Source organism: Tribolium castaneum, chromosome 2, assembly GCF_031307605.1.
Source record: "Tribolium castaneum strain GA2 chromosome 2, icTriCast1.1, whole genome shotgun sequence".
NCBI classification, from domain to species: Eukaryota; Metazoa; Arthropoda; class Insecta; order Coleoptera; family Tenebrionidae; genus Tribolium; species Tribolium castaneum.
Window position 1 is genome coordinate 17759192 of NC_087395.1, and position 23685 is coordinate 17782876.

The following is a 23685-nucleotide window of genomic DNA, read 5'->3' on the forward strand; positions in this document are numbered from 1 at the left end:
TTTAGGTATTTACTGCCGGCTTTACTGCTACGCTCAAAAGCACGTGAAGAACATCAGAGCCATCACGCGCCCCATCGACCTCCCCGAGAACAGCAACACGAAGAAAAGCATGAAGCAGAAGAACAAAGCGCTCCACATCCACCTGCACAACCACCACAGCTCCCCGTACCACGTGAGCGACCACAAGGCCGCCGTCACCGTGGGCATAATAATGGGCGTGTTCCTCATCTGCTGGGTGCCGTTCTTCTGCATAAACATCGTGGCGGCGTTCTGCAAGACGTGCATCCCGGACATCACCTTCAAGATCCTCACCTGGCTCGGCTACTCCAACTCCGCGTTCAATCCTATCATCTACTCGATCTTCAACACCGAGTTTCGGGAGGCTTTCAAACGAATCCTAACCGCCCATTACCCGGCCTGGTGCAAATGCGGCTACCAGTCCGTCTCGCTGAACACTAACGACAAGTTCGTCACGGATTACGGCACGAAAACGGTGATCGTGAACGCGAGAAGGAACGGCTCCTTCGGCGAGTTCTCCAGCGAGCACCTCAGCACCGAGTCCGTGCACCAGACGCGGGTCAACTCCACCGAGCGCGACCTCTTCGGCGAGGGCGTCAGCGCCATTTGACAGGACTGCGACCATCTGCAGGACACGATGGTTTAACACGGCGCAGGATGGTCTTCTCAAAATGGCTGTGGATTACTAATTTCATACGTAAATTTACTGTACTGTCTCTCGCGGTGTCGTCTTCATGGCTTAAGGCGGACGATGGCTACTTCTAGTCTTAAATGTGATCGAGTCATATCAGTTTCAGTCGTCGTCAAGTAGCAATACTTCAATGAGGTTGTGATATGTTCTAGTCTCCAAACAGTTGTGGCACTATTTGATCGAGCTCGGCCAAAGAACAAATATTTACATTAAATCAACGCTCCGGAAAACTTTTATTGATCTAGCTCTTTTCCACTTTTCATTGCCAATAAAACAATAAGTGATTCCTTGCTTCCGTTGTCAAATGATTCGAAATACGGTTGAAAAACTCTGTTGTTATTTACTGAGCAAAATGAGTTTCTCCACGCACACGTATGAACACAAAAGCAACCACACGATTTATATCGATATTTTCCTAAATTTCCTAGAGACGCTTCCGTGCAGTTTCTCCCTCCTCGTATGTTAACAAGAAAAAAATCATTATAATCGACTGCTATTCGGCTAATTTAATTTTCTTTGTTATAATTCAACGAATATAAGAAATCACAAGTCTACTGCTTGCAGTAAAATGAAAAAAATTTAGAAAAAACTGTGTTTGAATTTGCATTCGGAAAAACAAAATCGCAAAATTAGGTTTGGAGTTATTAAATTTTGTCTCCAAAACCAAACTCGAAGTTTACTATTTTCGCCAATTTCGTTCGATTCAAGGCGTTTTTCTCAAATACACTGATTTGAAAAAAATTGTCACAAGAGGAAAACCGCCTGAATCAGAATCGACCGCAAAATTTTTCAACTTAAGATAATATTATTAGCTCATTTTAAAGGCCAATTATTTTTGGAACGATTCTCAATCCAACTTTGATGATAATTAAATTTGTTGGGACTTTTTTGGATAAGTGTTTGTATGGTTTTTGTGGGTACAGTTCCCACTATTTTAGAAAATTTTAACTTGCCGATGTATTCGTATATTAGACAAATCTCAACTTCCTGTTTTAAATACGTAATTAAAATAAAACTGATTACTTCAATCGAAGTGAAACAGAAACTCGATAGAATATTCGAAAACAATCTTAATTTTTTGTGAAATTATACACGTTATTATTAATTTGCAATCTAATGTGATAATCCCAAGAATTTAGAAAATTATCACTTAAATAATAATGAAAATAATAAATTTGAGGATTTTTCGACTGTCGACCACGGAGCAAAAGTATTCTAACAAATGTTTGACCGTGAACGGTATTCTTAATTTATAGTAAAAAAACAACACGTCCGCAGATTTAACTTTCGTATAAAAAAGCCGCCGAAATTCGAATTCATCAGTTAACCAAAGGGGTATATGATGCCACCGTTCATTGCTTTAATTCTTTAACAGTTAAAAAATTAATTGTTGAATGGTACAGTACTACAAATATATAATCGTTTTCAAGACATTTTTTTGAAATCTTGAAATCTTGAAATTTGCGTTATGCTCAATTTTTTCATATAGGAATTTACCATAAAAACTATTTTTTTAAAGACTTCAATCCGAGAATTACAACTACCTCAATTAAATTAAATTTTTGACAAAAAAAGTGTGGCCATTTGAGAAAATAAATTTTTACAACTTAGAATCAAAGCAAAATTGTATTATCAAAACATGAGCACATATTCTTTACAGCATTTTATCTTTCACCAGAAACTGTAATTTTCTAAAGACAAGTATAATTTAAGCAAAAAACTTGATTCCATATTTTTTGTTCAACCTGTACACGGTCCGGCAACCATATCGCGATCCAAAAGAAAAAATTACACATTCTCAATTTTAATTTTTTTTGTAATAAATAAAAATCGTAGCAATTTTGTGAGTTTTCGGACACTAACTGTTAATTTAACAATAAAGTTTTAACACTAAAGTCCGTTTGATAGCTCTATTAACATTTAAGTCGTTGTTAAAAGTTAACAAAGTGAACAGACCAATCAAACTACTTCAATTTGGTCACATCAGTTAATCATGCATTTAATTGCGAACTAAATTAATGACGGGTCTTAGAGCCGGTTTACAGAACATTTTAATTGCAATCAAATTTTAATTCGGGATTAACTTAACATTTGTCAATGCATTTAAATGACAACTTAATTCGAATTAGTTTAATTCTAAACTAAATCTTAATTTCGCTTTCTGTAAACCAGCCCTTAGGAGTTGACAAGGGTTTAGAGCCCTTAGGGCCGGTTTACAAAAGCGTCATTAATTTAATCCGCAATTAAATGCATGTCCAAATGGAACCAACTTGATTGGTTCATTCGCGTTGTTAACTTTTAACAACGAATTAAAATTTAATGGCGCTTTTTATAAACCGGTCCTAAGAGCCGGTTTACAGAACATTTTAATTAAAATTAAATTTTAATCGTGCTTAACTTAGCATTTGTCAGTGCAATTTAAATGGCAACTTAATTCGAATTAGTTACATAAATAATTAAATTATTAATAAATTTAATTAAATATTATTTTATTTTATAAATAATATTATTATAATATTATTATTATATAATATTATTATATATATATTATATATTATATATTAATATTATTATATAATATTATTATTTTATAAATAATATTATTTAATTAAATATTAATAAATTTAATTAAATTATTATTTAATAATTATAAATTATTAAATAATTTATCGGTCTATTTTATTTAAACGCAAACTAGACGCGTGACTTATTAGAAGATGGTATAATTTGCCTATAAAGGGATCATTTCGCAGTATCCATCCTTTTTGAATTCAAAATCGAATTGGTATCTTTTTCGCATATTTCGTAAACAATTATTTGAAGTGAATACGCGTAGTTTAGAATAAAATTTAGAATTTGACTTTTTAGTCCAAAATTACTTTTTTATTTCTTGTCTTTGTTTTGCTGTAAGTGAAAAATTACCAAAAATTTAGAGGAGATACCTTTCTAATGAACAGTTAGGTGTGTAAAATGTAAAGAATTTTTATTTAATTACATGCACTAGGATACAAAAAATATTCCAAAACGAGCAGAGATCGATTTTGATTAGTTTTACCTTTTGCTTTGCTATTAATTTTACCTAATTATTTATTAAAAATGTTTATTTCAATGTATTTCGTGACTCGTAAGTTTTATTTCATAAACATTTGACTACGTATTCTTCAAGTGGGCAACATGTGGATAAGTATGAAGTAACAAAACCTCTAAAAAATTCATCCCCATTTGTTTCCAATTAAACGAGCAAAAGAGAAAAATTATGGAAGAATTTGTTTCGTTTTATCTGTTTTACTTCAACATAATTTGATGGACGATGTTGAGCGGAACTGATGTAAATTTCATGCTTGTGTTCTTGATAATAACGGACTAATTTGACTGTTTTCGAATCATTGGTGCATCCTGCAGCTAAATATATGAATTAAAGTGTCCGATTCAAATGGTCTATGACTGTTCGGACCCCCACAGCGGGACTTAACTGACAGGGTTTAATTTAAATAAAACAACAAGACAATTTCTGCGATTTATTGAGTCGCCGGTTAGCATATCTGTATAAAAATGTGTAGATTTCTGTAAATATCTAAATCGATGTGAACTTCTATCCGAAAATCTATTGCATATAGAGAGAAGTGAATGTTTTATACCCTTTATCGATGTTAAACTAATTGTTACTGTACATACATGAATAAAATATAGGAGGAAATATAATACTAAATGAGAAACGAAGTCATTGTTTGGTTTTCTTCCTGTCGCCTTCTAGAACGATCCGTTTGAACAAGAGCGTCTTATCCTTGGCTAATTCCTTGCGGACGAAGTTGGTATCGTCCCATGATAATATCTTGGCGTCGCTAAAAGTTCGTCTCTCTCTCGCCACATTGATTTTATTTAATAAATTAGACGCTATATTCGGAATAATAGGTTGCAGCAAAATCCCGCAAACCCTCAAAGTTTCTAAAGTTAAATGCAAGACGACGTCCAACTCCCTCGTCTTGGCCGATTCTTTTTTCAATTCCCAAGGCTTGAAAGTTTCAAAGAACAAATTCGCTTGATGAAGAGTTGCTATTACCCTATCCACGGCCTTATAGAAGTTAAAGTTAGAGTAATGACCCATACAAACGTCTAAAAAATAAACACACCCAAAGTTACCCTTTCCCCGAATCGGAAAGTAACTTCCAGCGGTGATTTCCGCTTTATCTTGCCAAACACGTTTCGAGTTGCGATTGTTTGACCCGAACCAAATTGTTTTATCGCCGCTGAAAGTTCAATTAATGCGAAAGCACGCACTTTGACCAACCGTGAAATAGTGAATTTCGCATCAAAGTGGTTATTCACCTGGAAGCGTGGCGACGTCTTCGATTAACTTCTTCGTCACGTCGGATGAGGCGACGCTTTCGAAGGCCGAAGCTTCGATTTTCGGAAACGTCTGATGAGGATTTAGGGCAGTTCCGCAGCACCGACTCAATAAATTACCCAAAGTATCGGCCAATTCCGAATTCAAGATGCGGATGACTTTCGTGTCGCTGTAATCTCGACGAAAAAACACAAGAGATAAAAAGAACATTTCCGTATATCATCCGGAAAGTCATAAAGTAGTGAAACGGGGTATAAATCCACTTACTACCGTCACTGTGTGCGACACCTTCGCGCAGTAAAAAGTAGCGGAGACCGTCGCTGGAGTATATTTCACTTCTTTGGAACGGACAAACGACGTTGTTTTTCGACTTGGACATTTTTTCGCCATCGACGGTCCAATGCGAGTGACATAAAATCGACAGGGGGGGATCTAAACCAGCGGCGATCAAAAAAGAGGGCCAATAAATCCCGTGAAACCTAATGCAAAAAAGTTAAAGCCGATTGAGCACAATGCACTAAAGCGGACTAAACGGCCCACTAACTCAAACAAATTCCATTACAAACGGAGAAAATACCTAAAGTGGCCCGAAAATTGTAACTGACACGGTAACAAATAAAAGTAAAAGAATTGAGAAAAATAAACACTGTAGAGATGTATATACTAGCCATTTAAAAATCCATTATGACTGAGTTGTTCGAGCTTTGTTCTACCCGCCGTTCCTCCGATGGTAAAATTGTATTTGACCACTGTAGCAAATAAATTTTTAATTTAATTTACATTTCATTACCTTGATTCTTTGTGTGTTGTAAATCACATTTAGTTGCAAACCTTTATTGTTACGATTTACGGCTCTTTAAAATATTACGGCATTTCTCATTTGAAATTTCAAATAAAGTGAGAATTTAGTTCAAATCAATAAGACCAAGACTTAAGTTATTTTCATGTTATCGTACGGGTAAAAAAATTTACACACTAACTAATAATAATTATTATTTGCTGAAAATTTCTTCAAATGTATTCTTAATAAGTGAAAAAAAATTGGGAATCGTATCTGTTTACTTTCTCTGCAACAAAATTTAACGGCAAATGCGTTGTTGTCATTTTCTCTAAAGTTCTGACATGGTCCATATTTTGTTTTATTTAAATTCAGCGATTTATAAAAATAAAAATTGCAGAAAAGCACAAAAGAATTTATTTTATTGGCAGATCCTTTCAAGTGATCACAAATCGTTGTCGGTGCTTGTTATGAAACTTTTAGGGTTTTTACTTGGTACAGTTGGTTGCAAAAAAAACACAAAATTCAATATTATTTAGACTGAAACCGATTATGCCCTTTTTAATTGTTTCTGCTATGTAGGCTGAACTAAAAGTATTTTTGTTACGAATCATTTTTCAAAAAAATCCGAGAACAGATCGATTTTATTTTTTAAATGCTACATTTTGACATCATAGTGACATTTGTGACGTCATTCGTTTTTGAGTAATGACGTCATTTATAATTTTTTTTAAATCACAACTGACATTTTTGAATAGTGTTTTAGATTGTACATACTTATCTTATCTTTCTGATAAGTATAAAGAAATCAAAAAAAATTAAGCAAAAAAAATTTAAAAATATTGATAACACAAAATAAAAAAATTAATGCAAGTATTTTTCAAAGAGTTTTATCTTTTTGTTCTTATTTTATTTTATTCGGAATGATTGTTATTCGTTTATGTTTTCGTGTTTAGGTGTCATTTCAAGTGTTTTCATGCTAGTTATACAAAAATTTAAAAAAAAAGAATAGCCGCTTATAAAATAAGTCATTTATGTTTAATTGTCAACTTTTTTAAATTTTAATTTAATTCTTTTGTAATTACCAGAAAGATGTGTACTTCCTAAAACAGTAAAGACAAATTTCGATTGTCATTAAAAAATAAGAATGACGTCACAACTCAAACGAATGATGTCAAAATGTAGTATTTAAAAAAATTAAATTAATCTCTTCTAACATTTTTCTGAAAAATGACCAATAACAAAAATATAAATTTTGTGTTACTTTTGTTTCAGTCAGTTATATAAATAATATTAATTTATTTGCTTTGTAATTGTAAGACAATAAAAGATATTAAAGGTAGAAGAAAAACACATTCACTATAATACTCGCATGATCAACTTTTACTTAATGCTTTTTGCTAATTAGTAGAGTATAGAATGTTACTTCTGGGCCAGAACATTTGGCGTCTTAAAAATCAAGGCAAAATCTTACAAATTTAGCTGTTTGTCCAAAAGCAAACAACCGAAAAGGGCCTAAAACCTCTCAAAAATCATGAATTTTTATCCACCCCAAAAGTTCCCAAATATGTGTAGGCCACTAAAAGTTGGGCACACGAAAAACAGGGTAGAATCCTACAAATTTACTGTTTTCCCAAAAATAACCATCCGAAAAAGAAAAGTAAAAAACTTACAAAATGCCTTGATTTTAGACACTCCAAAAATAGCTTTTCATTTCTGGACCAAGCCAATTGGCGCATGCAAAAATCAAGTAAAATTACCTCAAAACCATTGTCAAAATGTCTAGATTTCACACACCTCAAAACAGCTTTTCATTTCTGGACCAAGCCTATTGGCGCATGGAAAAAATCAATGAAATACAACTTAAAGCGACTTAAAATCCTCGACACTCCAAGTAAAATTACTTTAAAAACCAGGAAAAACCTTTATAAATTCCCTAGTTTTTAGATACCCCAAAAATATAGCTTTTCATTTCTGGACCAAGCCAATTGGCGCATGGCAAAGGTGTTAAAAATGATTACCAAATAAATTTTGCATACCCCAACTGTATTCAACTATTATACGCACATAAAAAAGATACACCTAATTGTTCGAAGTCTACTAAAATATCTGAACACTCCATTATGGATTTTCATTTAGAGATCGCTATTAAAACTTTAATGTTATCGTAAACATGTTCGGTTTGTGTCTTAATTATCAAATTCAACACCCCAATATTCGACTATGCCTTCATGATAATTCTTGGATTCAGAATATTTACAGAATTAATAAAAATAAGTGCAAAACATTCCCCGTTTTCATTCCGACTTATTTTTACAGCATCTCCTCTTTCACGACAGCTTATACCGTTTATAGGTATGTGTCTATCGAGGAGAATCATCGGCACGACCATCAATCGTCTTCGACTCATGAGCCTTTGGCCTTTGGCGAATCAACAGGACAGTAAAATTAGCTGAACTTGGTGAACAAACGGATTTTGGTAACAAGTAAAATTGCATTTGGAAATTTAAATAGAATTTTATTATTAACACTATAAACAAATCATTAGCAGAATAATAAAATAAGTATTAATTTTTTTAACATAATAAATTATAATAGTGTATCACTACAGACAGATTTACTTATTCCTTCAGTTCCAACTTGATATGTTATAAAAACTTTCTTCTCCTCTGTCTCGAATGTCAAACCAGCGTAAATCTTTTTTGAAATGTGTTTATAGTCAGGTTCATCAAATTTAGTGTAATATTGCTTCTCAAAAATTTGTTGTAAAGCTTCATTTGCAGACTTGGAATTCATTTTGTATTCAAAAATGATTCCAACGTTCTTACTGATTATCACCATATCTAGGGTATTGGCTATCCCTGGTCCTTTTCTTTTTTTCTTGATCTGGACCTCACTGTGTGTTTCGAAGTATCTGGAGTTATATACCAGAGTATACAAGATGTGATGAAGTTCTTTTTCGTTCATAATCTTCTGTGATTGAGAGAGTAATACTAATACGGCGTTTGCAAGATCAACAAATGCCCTCTCACTTGTACTTTGTAATAGTAATTTCAGAGCACTTACATAATTTTTAACAGATCTAGCGTTCAAGTGGAATTTATGTATAACTGCCAGTGCTTCACTATAGCAAAGGTTGCGGACATGTTGCTTAATTTCAAAATTAGGTATTCTTAAAACACAAGATGTCGAGTCATTTTCAAAATCAGCCCCTTCTTCTATATGTTCATCTTCGGTGTTTGTTTCAATTTCATCTGTTTTCTTATCAATTGACAATATATTAAAGTAACCAGAATCAGCCAAGAATTGCAAAAATAACTCCACATTTTCCTCCGATATTTCATCAAACTGCAAACAAATAAGTTCCTTTAGACTCGTTAGATGATCGACATTCACCGATTTAACTGTTCTTATCTTAACTTCACCATTAGAAATAAGTTCCTCAATTTTTTCTCGAACTGAAGGTTCCGCAAACAGCTTCCCCAGATTTTTTACATGACCTGTATCAATCCAGAAAGATGAATATTTGAGCGTACCGGTTGTATAAACACTTTCCAAAAGGTTCAAGACTGACCAGCTACTGAATATTTTCAATGGGCTATTAGATACCATATATCCATCATACCATTTCGTAATTATTTTGAATGTTACTTTCCCACAAGCAGCTTTAACTTCTGGAAGCTCAAGTAGATGCTTTACCTCCTCATCCGTAAATCCTAAGTACGGTGCGTATCGAAGATCACTTAGGAACGGATAATGTCTTATAACTCTTGTTGCATCCCCTGACAAGGCTCCGGCCAACCGAACACAAGCAAAAATTAATGAGCGTTTTATGAAATCATTGCATTTCAGCGTTTTAGCCATGAAACGTTTTAGACAATCATTAATTAATCCAATGTCATCTTTATTCGGACAAGACTCGAATACCAGGCCCACCACAGGAGCATCGTACTCATCGATGAGTATGAAAACTTTTTCCTCATAATGTGTATATAAAACTTCCGATAAAAATGTTAAGCTATTTACCAAATCAGCTTCACTTGATGAGGCGCACTTTTTTCTAACGTAGAAATTTTCGAAGTCTTCAACGTCAATGCTAGACATGTTCAACTTGTCGCTTGCCCAGGCTAAAGTACCATCATCAGTCTTCTTCACCAGGTATGAATGTTCTTTGAATGTTCTATTTATAGCCAACGCCAATTCGTGCTTAACTTCAGTAAAACTGCTACCACGAACAAGCCCGAGATCATTGTGTATCACAGGATGAAGTTTGCAGTTCTTCGAAAAAAATCGTCTTTCCTCGGTACAAATCTTTAAGTTCTTAAATAAATCGGTTTTTCCTAGTAGGAACTGCTTCAACATATTCATGAGGGTAGTTTTTCCAAAAGCTCTAGGCGCCGTTAGTAGTACTATTTTACTAGTATCACTTAAGAGACATTTGATAAACAAGGTCTTGTCCACAAAGGTAATTGTCTCTTTGATTGTGGCGAATTTATGACTTGCCAGTTCGCACAGCGACTTTTCTGAATCCTAAAAACAGAAAAAAATTACAACTCGTTACTAAATGCATTAGCATAGTTGTTATAAATAAAGTGATTAGGATTATTTTTGTGGTTTTTAAATTGAAAGTTTCTGAAAATTATATTATATGTACTTATTATTACTAATAATAAATTATTGCCACCGTTAATTTCTAATACAGGAGAGTTTTACTAATGATTGTGAATTCCACCAATAAACCTGACTGACTAAATATATTTCTTACCCTCACCTTAGAATCATTTAGAGAAGAACTCTCGTTCATTTTTACTTTGGTTCGGCTACAATCTGTAATACAAATAAGCATATAAATAATTAAGTCTTTTGTCAATGAGAGCAGTACACAAAAGTAAAGTATAGAAAAACCTCAACAGCAGCCTATTAAAGTGTTGTATTTTGTTCTGAAATAAACAACTGTATTATTGTAAAGTGGAATTTTTTACTCGTCCTCTGAAGTTCCCCACACCCTAAAAGATAATGAAACAAAAAGGATCAAGCAAGGTCATTGCGTATCAATCTTTTACTCGCCAATTAAATTGCACAGATGGAAAGACATCGCGCAGACCACTAGAAACAAACTGGTTGATACTAACTATGAAGTAAAACTTCCATCACCAGTGTTATTATTGCTAATTTTTAATTCAACAAGATTAAATTAATAATCAAATTAAGAATTTTTTTCAGATTTGCTTGTAAATTTTAATTTTTAAACCTCGATGAACTTATAAATTGTGCAAAAAGTACTTTTTTTTCACATTTAAATACCTGTTTGAATTACGATTTGTTTAATTGCTATTTCTTACATTGCTTGCAACAATAAGGTTTTATATTAATTTACACAATAAACCATATATTTGTTTATTATAATCCGAGTAGTATGAAATAAACTGCACAATAATTCTTTTTTTCTATATCAACATTTTTTTAAATTACAGAAATATTCACTACTATGTTGGAAAATACAACGTTCAGTATCTAACGAGTAATACAAAAATTTCTACAATAAATTAAAAAATGACCAGTACTAGAGAAAACAAAATTGTAGCAGAATATTATACACCATTAAAAACAAGACAACCATCTGAACTCCAGCAATTTAAAAATAGTTACAAATCTTTTACTCAAGATAAAAAACTAAATATACCAAAAAATATCAATGAAGTAACTCAAATGAGAAATCGTAACTTTGCTATCGAATATCTCAATTCGACTGTAAATAAAAAACTAACAAAGACAGAATTTTGCAAATCTAAAAGTATTTCCAGAAATTCCCTCAATATGGGGCTAAATTCAGTTGGCATAAAGATTGCATGTAAAACGAGAACAAATGAGAACAAACGGGAACAATCCGGAACAAAAGAGAACAAATCGGAACAATTGGGAACAAAAGAGAGAAAAAGCAAAACAAAAAATAAAAAAATATTCGATAATGTAGAACACAAAGCAGGTAGTCGTAAACATATAAGTTTAGATAAAGAAGCAGATAAATTAATTAGTAAATCTTTAGAAACTTTTCAGTCATAAATGGACAAACTAGTTTCATACATTCCCAACGATGAGAAAGAAAAATGGAAAAAAGATTTAAAACCTATTATTACTGAAATAGACAGATTAGAAGATGGAGCAAAAATAGTTGGCTTCAAACAAGAAGTTGTAGATAAATATATTGCAAGAAAAGCAGCTAATTTATTCCTTGAACAATTAATTATGACTGACTGTGAACTAGAGTCCGCTAATAATAAAATAGATGAATTGGAATATAAATTAGATAACTACAATAATTACGATCCTAAGAAGCTAGCAGAATTAAGAAACAAAACAGTAGTAATACCATCAAACATCGATGATGTAAGAAAAGAACTTTGAAAATATTTGAAAGACATACAAAAAATATGAGAGCAATAAATGAAAAGAGTCAAAAATTGTAAATTAAATGGAAAGTACTGTATTCAAGAATTTAAATATATTCAATGAAGAATATCCAAAATTCCGAAAAAAGTTTTCAAGTCTCATTCAACAAGTTAATAAATTAAAAATTATTATTTTTGTTCTTATGTTTATTATCGTAATTGTAATTATTGTTTTCTTAATTTATTACCTCAACACTAATAAAAAATAGCGATTTATTCAACAATGTCCATGAACGTACCTATGATGATACTAATACGTGTCCATAAGCTAACGTATCTGTAGAATCAGGTAAAAGGTATCTTTTATCATCTTTCCAACTTAGAGACTTTTTCCTTACTTTTTCAGTAAATATATCATGTTTATGACTTCTGATCACTTTCTGTGTATGGAAGTATTCTTTTTGATTAAATAAGCAATTTTTGTAATCTTCAAAACTTATTTCTTTCTTCAATACTGCTTTCTTGATACCTTTTAATTTTTTCGAAACAGACGTTTCAGTTCTGTAACTGTACATTTTTGACCTTAAACCTATGCATTCTAATATCTTAATACCATTCAATTCATCTTTGAACTTCCCTATTACTTTCTTATTATTATCAGAATATAATGGATGATCCTTTGGATAACCAGATGTATCAAAATAGTCAGGATTGTTTTTCATAAATTCATAGAAATCGAAATTTTTAATCTCATATATAAAACTATCAGTATCTCCATAAAGAAGTTTTACGTTTTCATTGAATTCTTTTTTAATTACATTATAATGGAAGTTATACATTAATAATTTCGATAAATCTAACACAGCTTGTCCAATATAAATTGGTTTATTAAACAATACTTTTGTTTTAAAATTGTGAACTGCTGCCAGGTGTTTGCTAAATATAGTTCTGTGTTTAAAATTAGGTTTGTTTATCGCTTTTTGTAGTTTTTCTTCATCACAGTATAATTTAATATTTTGTTGGTTTCTAACAGATTGCATAGACTTACCATATGGGGCATTAACCATTAATTTCCAGAAATCTTTTTCAAAATCATTTTTGGCTTTTTGTCTTTGTTCAGTATTAAATTTTACATATGGTGCTATGAAATTTGACTGAGTAAATTTTATACCTCTGTGAACCTTTCTTATTCTAATACCTAAACTTTTGTAAAGTTTTAATGTTTCGTAATGAATTATATAATTTTTCTTATCATAGAAATGACAAAGTAGTTTTTCTACTTTTCCGCCCGGAGGAATTCTATTTTCCGGAGCTAAAGGGAGATCATTGAATTTGTTATGAATAGCTAAGTCTACTGGAAATGCTAAATCGACTTCCAAAACATAACCCGTATCACTATCTGATACCAATATACCGTCGACATTTTTAATTTCATCACAAGTCAACCATTTAAAGTCTTTTTCTGGTAATTTCTGAGATAAAGCCCATCCATAGAGATTATTAGCATCTATATAGATAATCTGAGTATTTTCATCTGCTTGCGAATACCTGTTACTACACTGTGAAATACCTCCTCTAATTCCCCTTTCAAAAAACAAATACATTTCATAATCAGTTAATAATTCCAACTCCACTGAAGTATATTTGAGCATACAGTCCCAAGCTAACCCCGGCGTTGTATAATACCAAACAGGATCGAGTCCATAACTCTTTTCCAAACATAAGTCTCTAAAATTTTCAAATACATCAGTTAACAGCAAAACATTTAGTTTTAAGTATAAATCATGCCATTCACCCAAATTTTTGATTTTAAAATGTTTCCATACTTTCACTGCATGTTTGAATTCTTCTTAAGAAATTCCTTCTTTTGTGAGCGAAGAATAAAATTTATCTATTGATGGAAGTTTTGTTTCAAAAAATTTCTCAAAAGAATCCATGTATTCATAAGGATATATTCCTTTTCTAATTATCTTGCTTTTTTCTTTCCTAAATAACACATCTAATTCACTATTTGAAAAGTATTTAATTATTTCTCTGAACTGACTTGATTCCAGATTAGATGACAAATTGTCTAGGCTACTTGCTAAAAATCTAAATGAATCGATAAATCTCAATTCGATATATCCATTATCATCCATTCTTAAAATTTTACCGAAAGAAATATACTTCTCTTCATTATTAGGTATTAATTTCAATTGACTTTTATCTTCTCCTAGATTTTTTATAAACAAATGACAATCGTAAGAACTTAAATTATGAAACAAAATTGGAATAAACAATGGTTGTCTATATTTCAAATTGCATTTTCTACAAGCAGCTCCCCTATATTTTCCAGTGTAGTGATCATGATCTCTTACTTTTGGATTTTCTATAGAAAACACATTTTCACAAAGATAACAAATTTTTGTTTTTTTCATATTCTTCTAGTTCGATATCTTTTATGGGTTTATTTTCTTTTAATAACTTATATATTGTTCTGGTATGTTCAGTTATTCTTTTTATAAAACGTTTATCACTTTCCTCTCCTCTGTAAATTTCCAATGGGTTATCAATATTATTATAAGCACTCTTAATGTATAATCCATAACCACAGGGAACATGAAATTGTGTTTTATGAGTATATGATGATTCAGGATTTGGTTCGCATGTAGGAATAGGTTTCAGAATAGATTCAAAATCAGAATAACTGACATACGGATGTCTTAACATTCTTTGAATATTTTTAAATTTTAACACATTATCATCAGGCATGTTCGGAACACATGGTTCATTACTAAAGCACACATTTTGATGTTTCTTTAAAGCATCTTCAGTTCTAGCGGAGTAGTTTAAACATCTTCTACAGAAATATTTTTTGCTTCTATTTATTTCCAACTGATCATTTAACAATCGACTCAAATTCTTGATCCAACAATAATGATTGTTGTCTTTATTTCCAAAGTATAGTAAGTCGATATTCATTTCATAAAATCGCTTCTTATTATGATACAAAGGATAAAATATTTGTTCTTCGTAACTAAACACGGTAACATTAATTTTATTATGTGATTCAAATTAAGGTATGTCCTGGATTTTTACAGGAAAATTTATTCCTTCAAAATTTAATTCGTTTATATATTCCGGCTTATTATAATGATTCAGTCTATCTACATGTTCTTTTGCTTGATGTAAACAGGATATTACGCTGTACATAAAGCATTTGTTATCGTTGTTTTTAACATTAACGCAAGCTTTTTTATCTTTAATCCACTTGGGTAATTCTACATATGAATTTCCGCTTAAAGGTGTATATTTGTTTATACTAATGCGCAAATGATTTATATTTTTCAGAGTCCATCCAGATCCTTTTTCTTGTAGTTCATCACATCTTGATATAAATAAATCCTTTTGTTCATCCCAGTATTCCTCTAAGGCGTCTTTTTCTCTTAGTATAACATTTGGTAACTGAAATTTATGTATCATTGTGTAGTCTTCATTTTCCAGCTTCATAAACTCACATTCCATCTCTAGATTGGTTTTAATATTTTTGTGGAGATTTAAAGCATTTATAATTATTTTAATAGCCTTTTCTTTTATCATATCCATGTATGTTTCCATATCTATACCTTCTTCTAGATTATTATGTTGATATGTTAATAATCTTCCCTTAAAAGCAACCTGAACTAAAATAAAATCTGGCTCTGGATTATGTCTTGCTTTATGCAACTGCATTCGACTTTCCTTAATATACTTTCCACATTCATCACATTTGATCTTTCTTACTCTTTCTTTTTTTGGTTTAGAAAATATGGCATCATCAAACGGAAATATTTCCAAGCTCTTCTTGTTTTCTCTTTTTATTTTTAATTGCTCTTCAGCATTAATAATCTCGTTTATCAATTCTGCCTTATTGTATCTTTTAATGTATCTTATACCTAAGGATTTTGCCATATTACGTAATTCGAGCAAACGACGACTATTCAAATCATGTTTTAATTTATGCAAATGTATTCGAGTTTCCTCGATATATGTTCCACACATATCACATTTTACCTTTTTTACTCTATTTTTTTTTTGGTTCAGCAAATATATCGTCATCAAACTGAAATGTTTTTAGATTCTTTTTGTTTTCTTTCTCTTTATGGAGCTGCATTCGGGTGCTTTTGATATATTTTCCACATATGTCACATTTGATTTTCCTAACTCTCTTTTTCCTTGGTTTAGCAAATAAATCATCATCAAATGAAAATATTTCTGAATTCGCTTCGCTCACGAGGACTCTGTCCGAATTCCGCAAAAGAGGCATAACTGATTTTTTTCCGTTTTTTATTTCCTTATGTAATTGCTCTTCAGCTTTAATAATAGCTTTTATTAAGTCTGCTTTATTATATTTTCTAATATATTTGATGTCTAATGATTTTGCAACATTAAACAGTTCAGACAAACGAAGATTACTTAAGTTCCTTCGTTCCATTTATTATAGGAAAAAATCTAACAAACAATTTTTAGTAAATTAATAAATTCAATCCATTTTTATGCAAATCTGTTTTTATATGCCTTTTAAAATTAGTTCTAGTGTAATATCTACCACAATCACATAATAAACGAGTAGAATTAACTGCTTTTTTACATTGTTTACATGTTTTTTCATATTTATTTCTATAGTTATAAAAATCATCTCGACATTTTAATTCCAAACAAATGGAGCAAAGACTTGTCATTTATTAGAAAATTTATTCATCAAAGACTTGAGGATTAGGAAAACGAATTTTAAGAAAATCTAGTTTTGACAAGGTTAATACGTTATTTTCATACATTTTAAATTGATTATGCATATTTTTAAATACTAATCGTTCAAAGTCATTATTTGGTTTACTTCTCATATCGTTCAACTTTTTTTGAAACATTTGCATTGTTTCTTGGTCATCGTTATGTGAGCGATTCATTTAATTTATTACATTTTTTTCATAAGAAATTATCTATAAACAATGCATACTAAAACACATTGTCCCTTTTTAGGTACAATTGTGATAAGTCTCGAGATTCAAAAAAATATGTGTGGTATAGGGAGGTGATCAATTTAATGTTTATTTAATTAATTGTCAAAAAAAATAAATACTTGTAATAAAAGGGATCTAGTACAATATGCAAGGCAATATGGGACCTACGTATTATAAAAAGTCTACATAAAATAAATGAAAAGCTAGATATCAACGTAGATTCAAGAGAAAAGAGCAATTATTTTAGAATAATAATAATATAAATAAAGCTATTAGAAGTAATTATATGATGAAGACAAATAACGTATGGAAAGAATTTTGTCATCCAAGAAAGAAGAAGCGAAAAATTGACATCAGAGGGTTTTCCCACAATACGAAAGCATGGCAAATGGCGAATTGGAGCAATTGAAAAACGATAACCTGAAACTGAGACAGCTAGTATAAATGGGATCGTTGACCCAATAATAAAAAATAAATTAAATTAATGACATAGATAATACTGTTACTTGAAAGTTTATGATCAAGACGTATTTTTCATATTAAACAATGATAATCAACCTTTGTTTAAAGGTAAAGATTTAGCAGAAATATTGGGTTATGAAAAATCAACAAATGCTATAAGTAAAGACGTAGGTGTTGATTTTAAGAGAAAATTGATAGTCGTATTTTTTGGAAATATGTTGTTTTTGCAGAAAAAGAAAAATATTAATCACAAATAATTTGCTTCAGTTCATGGGATTTATTGAAGAAATAACGCGATTTTAAGAACTTTTTAAAGGACAAGAAAATCTCATACGAAGAAATAGATTATAAACATGCTAAAGCAAATTTGTATAAATATATACAAAATGATTAAAAATTTTAAAGAATTAATAATGATGTTGAATAACAATAAGGCAAAAAAAAGTTAGGAAATATTATTTTAAATTAGAAGAATTGCTAGATAAATAGGAAACTAACGTTGACATAATTATAAAATTAATGCTAATCCATTAAACCTGTTTGACTTTATAAATAAAAATAACCACTCCTATAAAATTAATTTGAGTACGTGGTTAACCGATATATGGTTTACGTTATTTAAAAGAAAAATATAATATGTAATAACAAATGATCTTTTATGCTTTATACAATATGGAATTTCAGTTGGGGGGTGGCTATCCCCCACTGAATTTACACGATATTAAGAAAGAGTTAAAGAAAATTTTAGAAAACTATAAAGTAGAATACCAAATAATAAATTATGATAAGATTAAAAATGAATTATCATATTATAAAAAATTGATAACAAAATATATTATAAATGTTTCGCCAAATAATTTAAATAAAACAATATGGATTTTATTGAATGTTCGTAATATTAAATCCCTAATAATAACATTAAATACAAAAACGGATCAAGAAATTAAAGAATAAAATATTACTTTGGAAGAAATATTTTATTCATATTTGGAATACACTAAAAAGTTTTATTTGAATATAGAAGAATCACTCGAAAAGATAGTCAGATAAAGCAAACTGAAACGATAATTGAAATTAAGAGAGATGGTTAAAAATATTATCAAGTTAACCAAAGATCACATAATAGTATAATAGTTTTATAGCAAAGATTCGGTAATAAACAATATAACAACATTGTGGTAAAGACATGTTTTCATTATAATTTAATCGATGATCATAATGTAAACAGATAACTAACTCATCTTTGATAACCTAAGCACAACAAGTTGTCCTTAAAAAAATCCAACTTTTAGATTACTTCAATATTATTTTTTTTGGAATGCAACTAACTTTGAGTGAAATTGTGTTGTTGATAGAATAAGTAGGTACAACTTACAGTACGAGTCAGCTTTAAGCAGATATTTTCTCTGCGATACTTAAAAACCTTACAAAAACACAAATTCAGAAAAGCAATTTTGCCTACCGTACAAACAACACGTGTTACAACTTCCCAGTGATAACAGTATAATAAATAGGTATAATTATTCTAGTTATTAAGTACTACCATGTTTTGGACGCGAAAACAATGTTTTTCTTTTATGACATTGAAAAACCACGTTCGTGGGTCAGGATTCAGTTATTTGATTTACTTCAATTTTAGACACAATCGTTGAAAATGAACATAATGTCAGACGAATTGCATTTTACTTATAACATTTAATAAATATTGACTTACCTATTAACAACGATTAAACACCTATGATGCACCGTAGAATAACTTGTAATGCACTGGCACTGAAAATTGTTAGTTGCTGCTGCGGTGTTAACTGTCAACTGTCAACGCTCAACGCAACAGACAAGTAAAAAAGGCAAACTGAATTATCAACCGCGCGCGCTCCTGGTCTAGATGGCGCCATCCATATTATCGTTTTGAATTAAACTTAAAGGTTAAATATTTTTATAATAACCTTTTTAGTATCACAATTACAAAATTAAAAAAAAAACTTCAAATTTAGTAAGTTGTGTTACAAAAACAAATTATAACATTTCACTATTTGGGAACTTTTGGGGTGGATAAAAATTCATGATTTTTGAGAGGTTTTAGGCCCTATTCGGTTGTTTGCTTTTGGACAAACAGCTAAATTTGTAAGATTTTGCCTTGATTTTTAAGACGCCAAATGTTCTGGCCCAGAAGTAACATTCTATACTCTACTCTAATTAATATAAGAATTGAGTTAATTAATAGAAATACCGCCGTTTAATGGAGTAACAGTTGTTCGTCATAAGGTACGTAAATTAATGTTAAAATAAAAATAAAAGATGACACATCCTTTTTTTATTTTATTAATTTTTTTATTTTAATTTTTTTTGTAATTGCCAGAAAGATGTGTACTTCCTAAAACAGTGAAGAAAAATGTCGGTTGACATTAAAAAAAATTAAGAATGACGTCACAATTCCAACGAATGATGTCAAAATGTGGTATTTAAAAAAAATTAAATTGATCTGTTCCAACATTTTTCTGAAAAATGACCAATAACAAAAATATGAATTTTGTGCGTTACTTTTGTTTCAGTCAGTTATATTAATAATATTAATTTATTTGCTTTGTAATTGTAAGACAATAAAAAATGTTAAAGGTAGAAGAAGAACACATTCATTAAATACTCGCATGATCAACTTTTGCTTAATGCTTTTTACTTGCTAATTAATATAACAATTGAGATAATTAATAGAAATACCGCCGTTTAATGGAGTAACAGTTGTTCGTCATAAGGTACGTAAATTAATGTTAAAATAAAAATAAAAGATGACATCCTTTTTTATTTTATTAATTTTTTTTTATTTTAATTTTTTTTGTAATTGCCAGAAAGATGTGTACTTCCTAAAACAGTGAAGAAAAATGTCGGTTGACATTAAAAAAAATTAAGAATGACGTCACAATTCAAACGAATGATGTCAAAATGTGGTATTTAAAAAAAATTAAATTGATCTGTTCCAACATTTTTCTGAAAAATGACCAATAACAAAAATATGAATTTTGTGCGTTACTTTTGTTTCAGTCAGTTAAATTAATAATATTAATTTATTTGCTTTGTAATGGTAAGACAATAAAAAATATTAAAGGTAGAAGAAGAACACATTCACTATAATATTCGCATGATCAAATTTTGCTTAATGCTTCTCTTGCTAATTAATATAAGAATTGAGATAATTAATAAGGAACCCGCCGTTTATTAGAGTAACTGTTTTTCGTGATATGGTACGAAAATTACTGTTAAAATAAAAATAAAAAATTACACATCCTTTATTAAAATATTTGTTTGTAATTAAAAAAGTATTATTGTTTAGTAAAAAACATATTTCTTTGGTTTGTAGATTACTGAAAGAGTATCACATACACTGTGGGTAACAAAACCAATTATCCACAACACTGTGTTCTATTTCACATTTTTATATTTAAAAATTTTGTCTGATGTCCACTTTTAAGTAACAGCAACTATTATTTTAATGATGCCAAAAAAACATTTTGTTTTCCATCAAACGGTGTCTCCGTGTTGTAAATTTGAAATAAAACACAGTGTTGTGGATATTTGGTTTTGTCACCCTTTAATTTATTTTAAAAAAAGAAGAGCCGCAGTAGACACCTGCTCGTACGTAGAGGTTTTTTAATGTAAAATGTTATGATTATTAACAAGATCAAAGGCTTTCCACAGATCTAGGAATATGCACAAACTAACTTTACTATAATCAATGCTTTCGTAATAAATTTTTCGTTTATAAAAACGTACATTTGAAATTTGTTGTAAAAATAAAATCTAAACCAAAGTTAAAATTTTGAAAATAAAATAATATTAATGAAAATATAATACATGTCAATGTGTCAGAAAAAACAAAGTTTTGCAAATTTAGTTCCTATTTATAAAATCGCTGTTACTCGCCAGATTGTTTTTGTAACTCCACTTAACGTTTTTGCTTATTAGAATAGCATCCCAACTATCCAAGTTAGATCTGAGTGAGTTCCATTATGGATAATCAATAATCAATTACCTTGATTAAGGGATTAACTGATCATTAAATTGGACCTTAATTAACAATGCACCCATTGCTGTGGTTAATTAGTATTATAGAAACTATACGTCATTTTTAATAAAGTTTTGCCAGATTAGATTATATTGCTCACAAATAGCACAGCATCGTACAATTATAATATTCAAATATTAGCAAAGAGTTTCTTTAAGATGGAGTGAAAAATGATATTTTCGTTTGATTTCAGAGAACTGCATCTCTTCTCTGAGGCGTTCGACAAGATAAAAGTTTCTCAAAAGCAAAGTGATCTCAATTACAGCGTACAATGCACAAAGGAAAAATATTTGTTCATTTATTATAATGTAGAGCGTCGGGTTCGACAAAAATCGATGCAATAATACGGACTAATTAAAAAAAGTCGAACAAAGCCGCTGCTTCAAAAAACAGAATTGCGTTCTTTTTATATCCCAAACCCACTATTATTGTTAAGCTAATCAGAGTAAATCCCATTCATGCTCGTAGTATTTTTCCTCGCATTCGTGCGGGAATTTGTTTGCAGTGGGGTCGTTAATTGATTAATCTCGTAACTGGAGTCTCACTTGAGAATGTCCTTGCCGATAACTTGGACGTTGGGAGGCCAAATTTGGTGTAAACTCGCATGCGAATATCCGGCGGCGGTTAAATAGTTGACGAGGGCGTCCAGCCATACGTAAACCGTTTGAGTTTCGTCGTCCGGTACTTGTATGCCCCAGTGCACCCGAGACGCCGGCCTCGATATTGAAATGTCCGGTAAAGGGCCCTTGCTGACCATATCCAGCAAAATCTTTTGAAACTTTGCCGGTCTAACCGCATTCTCTGGAATACAATCGAATTTTCGCTTTCTAAACTAATTAGACTCCAGCTTTGAAAAATGCTTGCTCATGACGGCCACAAAAGCCCCAACACAAAATTACGCCATAATTACTCTCGGGGAACAATGCCCCATTTACGGCACCCGCCCGAGACATGATCGATAAAATGCAATTCCGGACGGGACGGTCAAGTGACCCGAAGATTTTTCGATGATGAATGACCGGGACGGGGAACAAAGGGTGACACGACTTCATTTATTATTAAGCGACTTATCTCGATGACATTTCTTTTGCGAATCGACAACTCACCGCTCCTGAGCCAATATTTAACGTCGTCTTGCAAAGACCCAAGCGGAAACATATAGTTCACCTCCTCGATCCACTCGACTGGATGACCGCTTTCCCCGGATATAATTGTTTTACGACCATCCGGTCCGACTTTTTCTTTCAACTGGGATTCAGTTAGAAACGACTCGTCTGAAATGCAGTACCAACCCGCATATTTCGACGAGAAGATTTTGCCCTTATTCTTCAAAACGTTCTAAAAACTCACTGTTACAACCCCCAAATTAGCAAAAAACACCAACCCAAAATTTATGAACGCATTTCTTGTGCTCCTCATCCGAGGTCCTCACGAAATCGGTGTAACTGATACTAAACACTTCACTCAACCTTTTATAGTCACTCGACACTCTCGTACAATAATCGGAAGGATTTGTGTTGTTTTTATGAGCCGCTTGTTGAATCTTTGAACCGTGTTCGTCGGTACCTGTTGAAAATTTAAATTTACCCGCGCCGAGCACCTGCTGCCACCTATAAAGCGCGTCGGCGATCACAGAACTGTACAAATGACCAATGTGGGGGCCTGAAATACCATTACCAAATAATTTCCCCGTCTAAATAAACATATTTCAATAACTGAACTCAATCAGGCTAATTTTCGAAATAAATTTTTAGGTTATTTTGACTTACTCGCATTTACGTAATAAATTGGCGTTGTCACGAAAAACTTCGAGTTTGACTGCGAATAGTTTCGTTTGATCAAATTAAAGCTTCTTATGCTCATTTCTGCGAGTTTTAATTAATGATTTTAACAAAACTTGTAATTCCGACGTAACCTCAAATTACCGACACTGTAATTGTGGTTCAGAACCATGCTATTTCAA

At 31.2% G+C, this 23685-nt stretch overlaps 3 protein-coding genes across 10 annotated transcripts in view; 1 reads left to right on the forward strand and 2 right to left on the reverse strand.

The window, feature by feature from the left end:
* Positions 1 to 4429, forward strand: part of Dop1R1 (Dopamine 1-like receptor 1) — a 114319-nt gene extending 109890 nt beyond the window's left edge. For 4 of the 5 annotated variants that reach the window (XM_015983149.2, XM_015983150.2, XM_064360050.1 and 1 more), the window contains one exon: positions 6 to 4429. In XM_015983149.2, coding sequence (XP_015838635.1) covers positions 6 to 628 — 623 coding nt within the window. In that variant the 3' untranslated portion in view covers positions 629 to 4429. 5 annotated transcript variants of the gene reach the window in all.
* Positions 4215 to 23661, reverse strand: MetRS-m (Methionyl-tRNA synthetase, mitochondrial). The gene is made up of 7 exons (XM_966504.5): positions 23492 to 23661; positions 23107 to 23384; positions 22829 to 23060; positions 22268 to 22523; positions 5322 to 5533; positions 5036 to 5230; positions 4215 to 4822 (listed from the first exon to the last, which is right to left on the reverse strand). The coding sequence occupies exons 1-7, from the start codon at positions 23583 to 23585 to the stop codon at positions 4431 to 4433; spliced, it is 1659 nt and encodes a 552-aa protein (XP_971597.3). The 5' UTR covers positions 23586 to 23661; the 3' UTR covers positions 4215 to 4430.
* On the reverse strand, positions 8330 to 19512 carry LOC135265507 (uncharacterized). Of its 4 annotated transcripts, XM_064355165.1 has the most exons (4): positions 19377 to 19512; positions 10598 to 10659; positions 9859 to 10362; positions 8330 to 9180 (listed from the first exon to the last, which is right to left on the reverse strand). In XM_064355165.1, exons 2-4 carry the CDS (start codon positions 10634 to 10636, stop codon positions 8422 to 8424), a joined length of 1302 nt encoding a protein of 433 aa, XP_064211235.1. In that variant the 5' UTR covers positions 10637 to 10659; positions 19377 to 19512; the 3' UTR covers positions 8330 to 8421. The 4 variants fall into 4 exon arrangements, with proteins under 4 accessions (XP_064211235.1, XP_064211232.1, XP_064211233.1 ...); XM_064355162.1 differs by having other exon boundaries at positions 8330 to 10362; XM_064355163.1 differs by having other exon boundaries at positions 8330 to 10362; positions 10604 to 10659; positions 19377 to 19511.
* Positions 23662 to 23685: the final 24 nt, after the last annotated feature.

Excerpts from the sequence above, each read along its gene's own strand:
- LOC135265507 (XM_064355162.1), bottom strand. The coding sequence starts at position 10,636 with ATGAACGAGAGTTCTTCTCTAAATGATTCTAAGGTGAGG. Across the intron at positions 10,363-10,597 it reads TAAATGATTCTAAGGTGAGG|GATTCAGAAAAGTCGCTGTG; the intron begins GTAAGAAATATA and ends TTCTGTTTTTAG.
- MetRS-m (XM_966504.5), bottom strand. The coding sequence starts at position 23,585 with ATGAGCATAAGAAGCTTTAATTTGATCAAACGAAACTATTCGCAGTCA. Across the intron at positions 22,524-22,828 it reads TAAATATTGGCTCAGGAGCG|AGAATGCGGTTAGACCGGCA; the intron begins GTGAGTTGTCGA and ends ATTGTATTCCAG. Across the intron at positions 5,231-5,321 it reads TGTCGCACACAGTGACGGTA|ATTACAGCGACACGAAAGTC; the intron begins GTAAGTGGATTT and ends TTTTTCGTCGAG.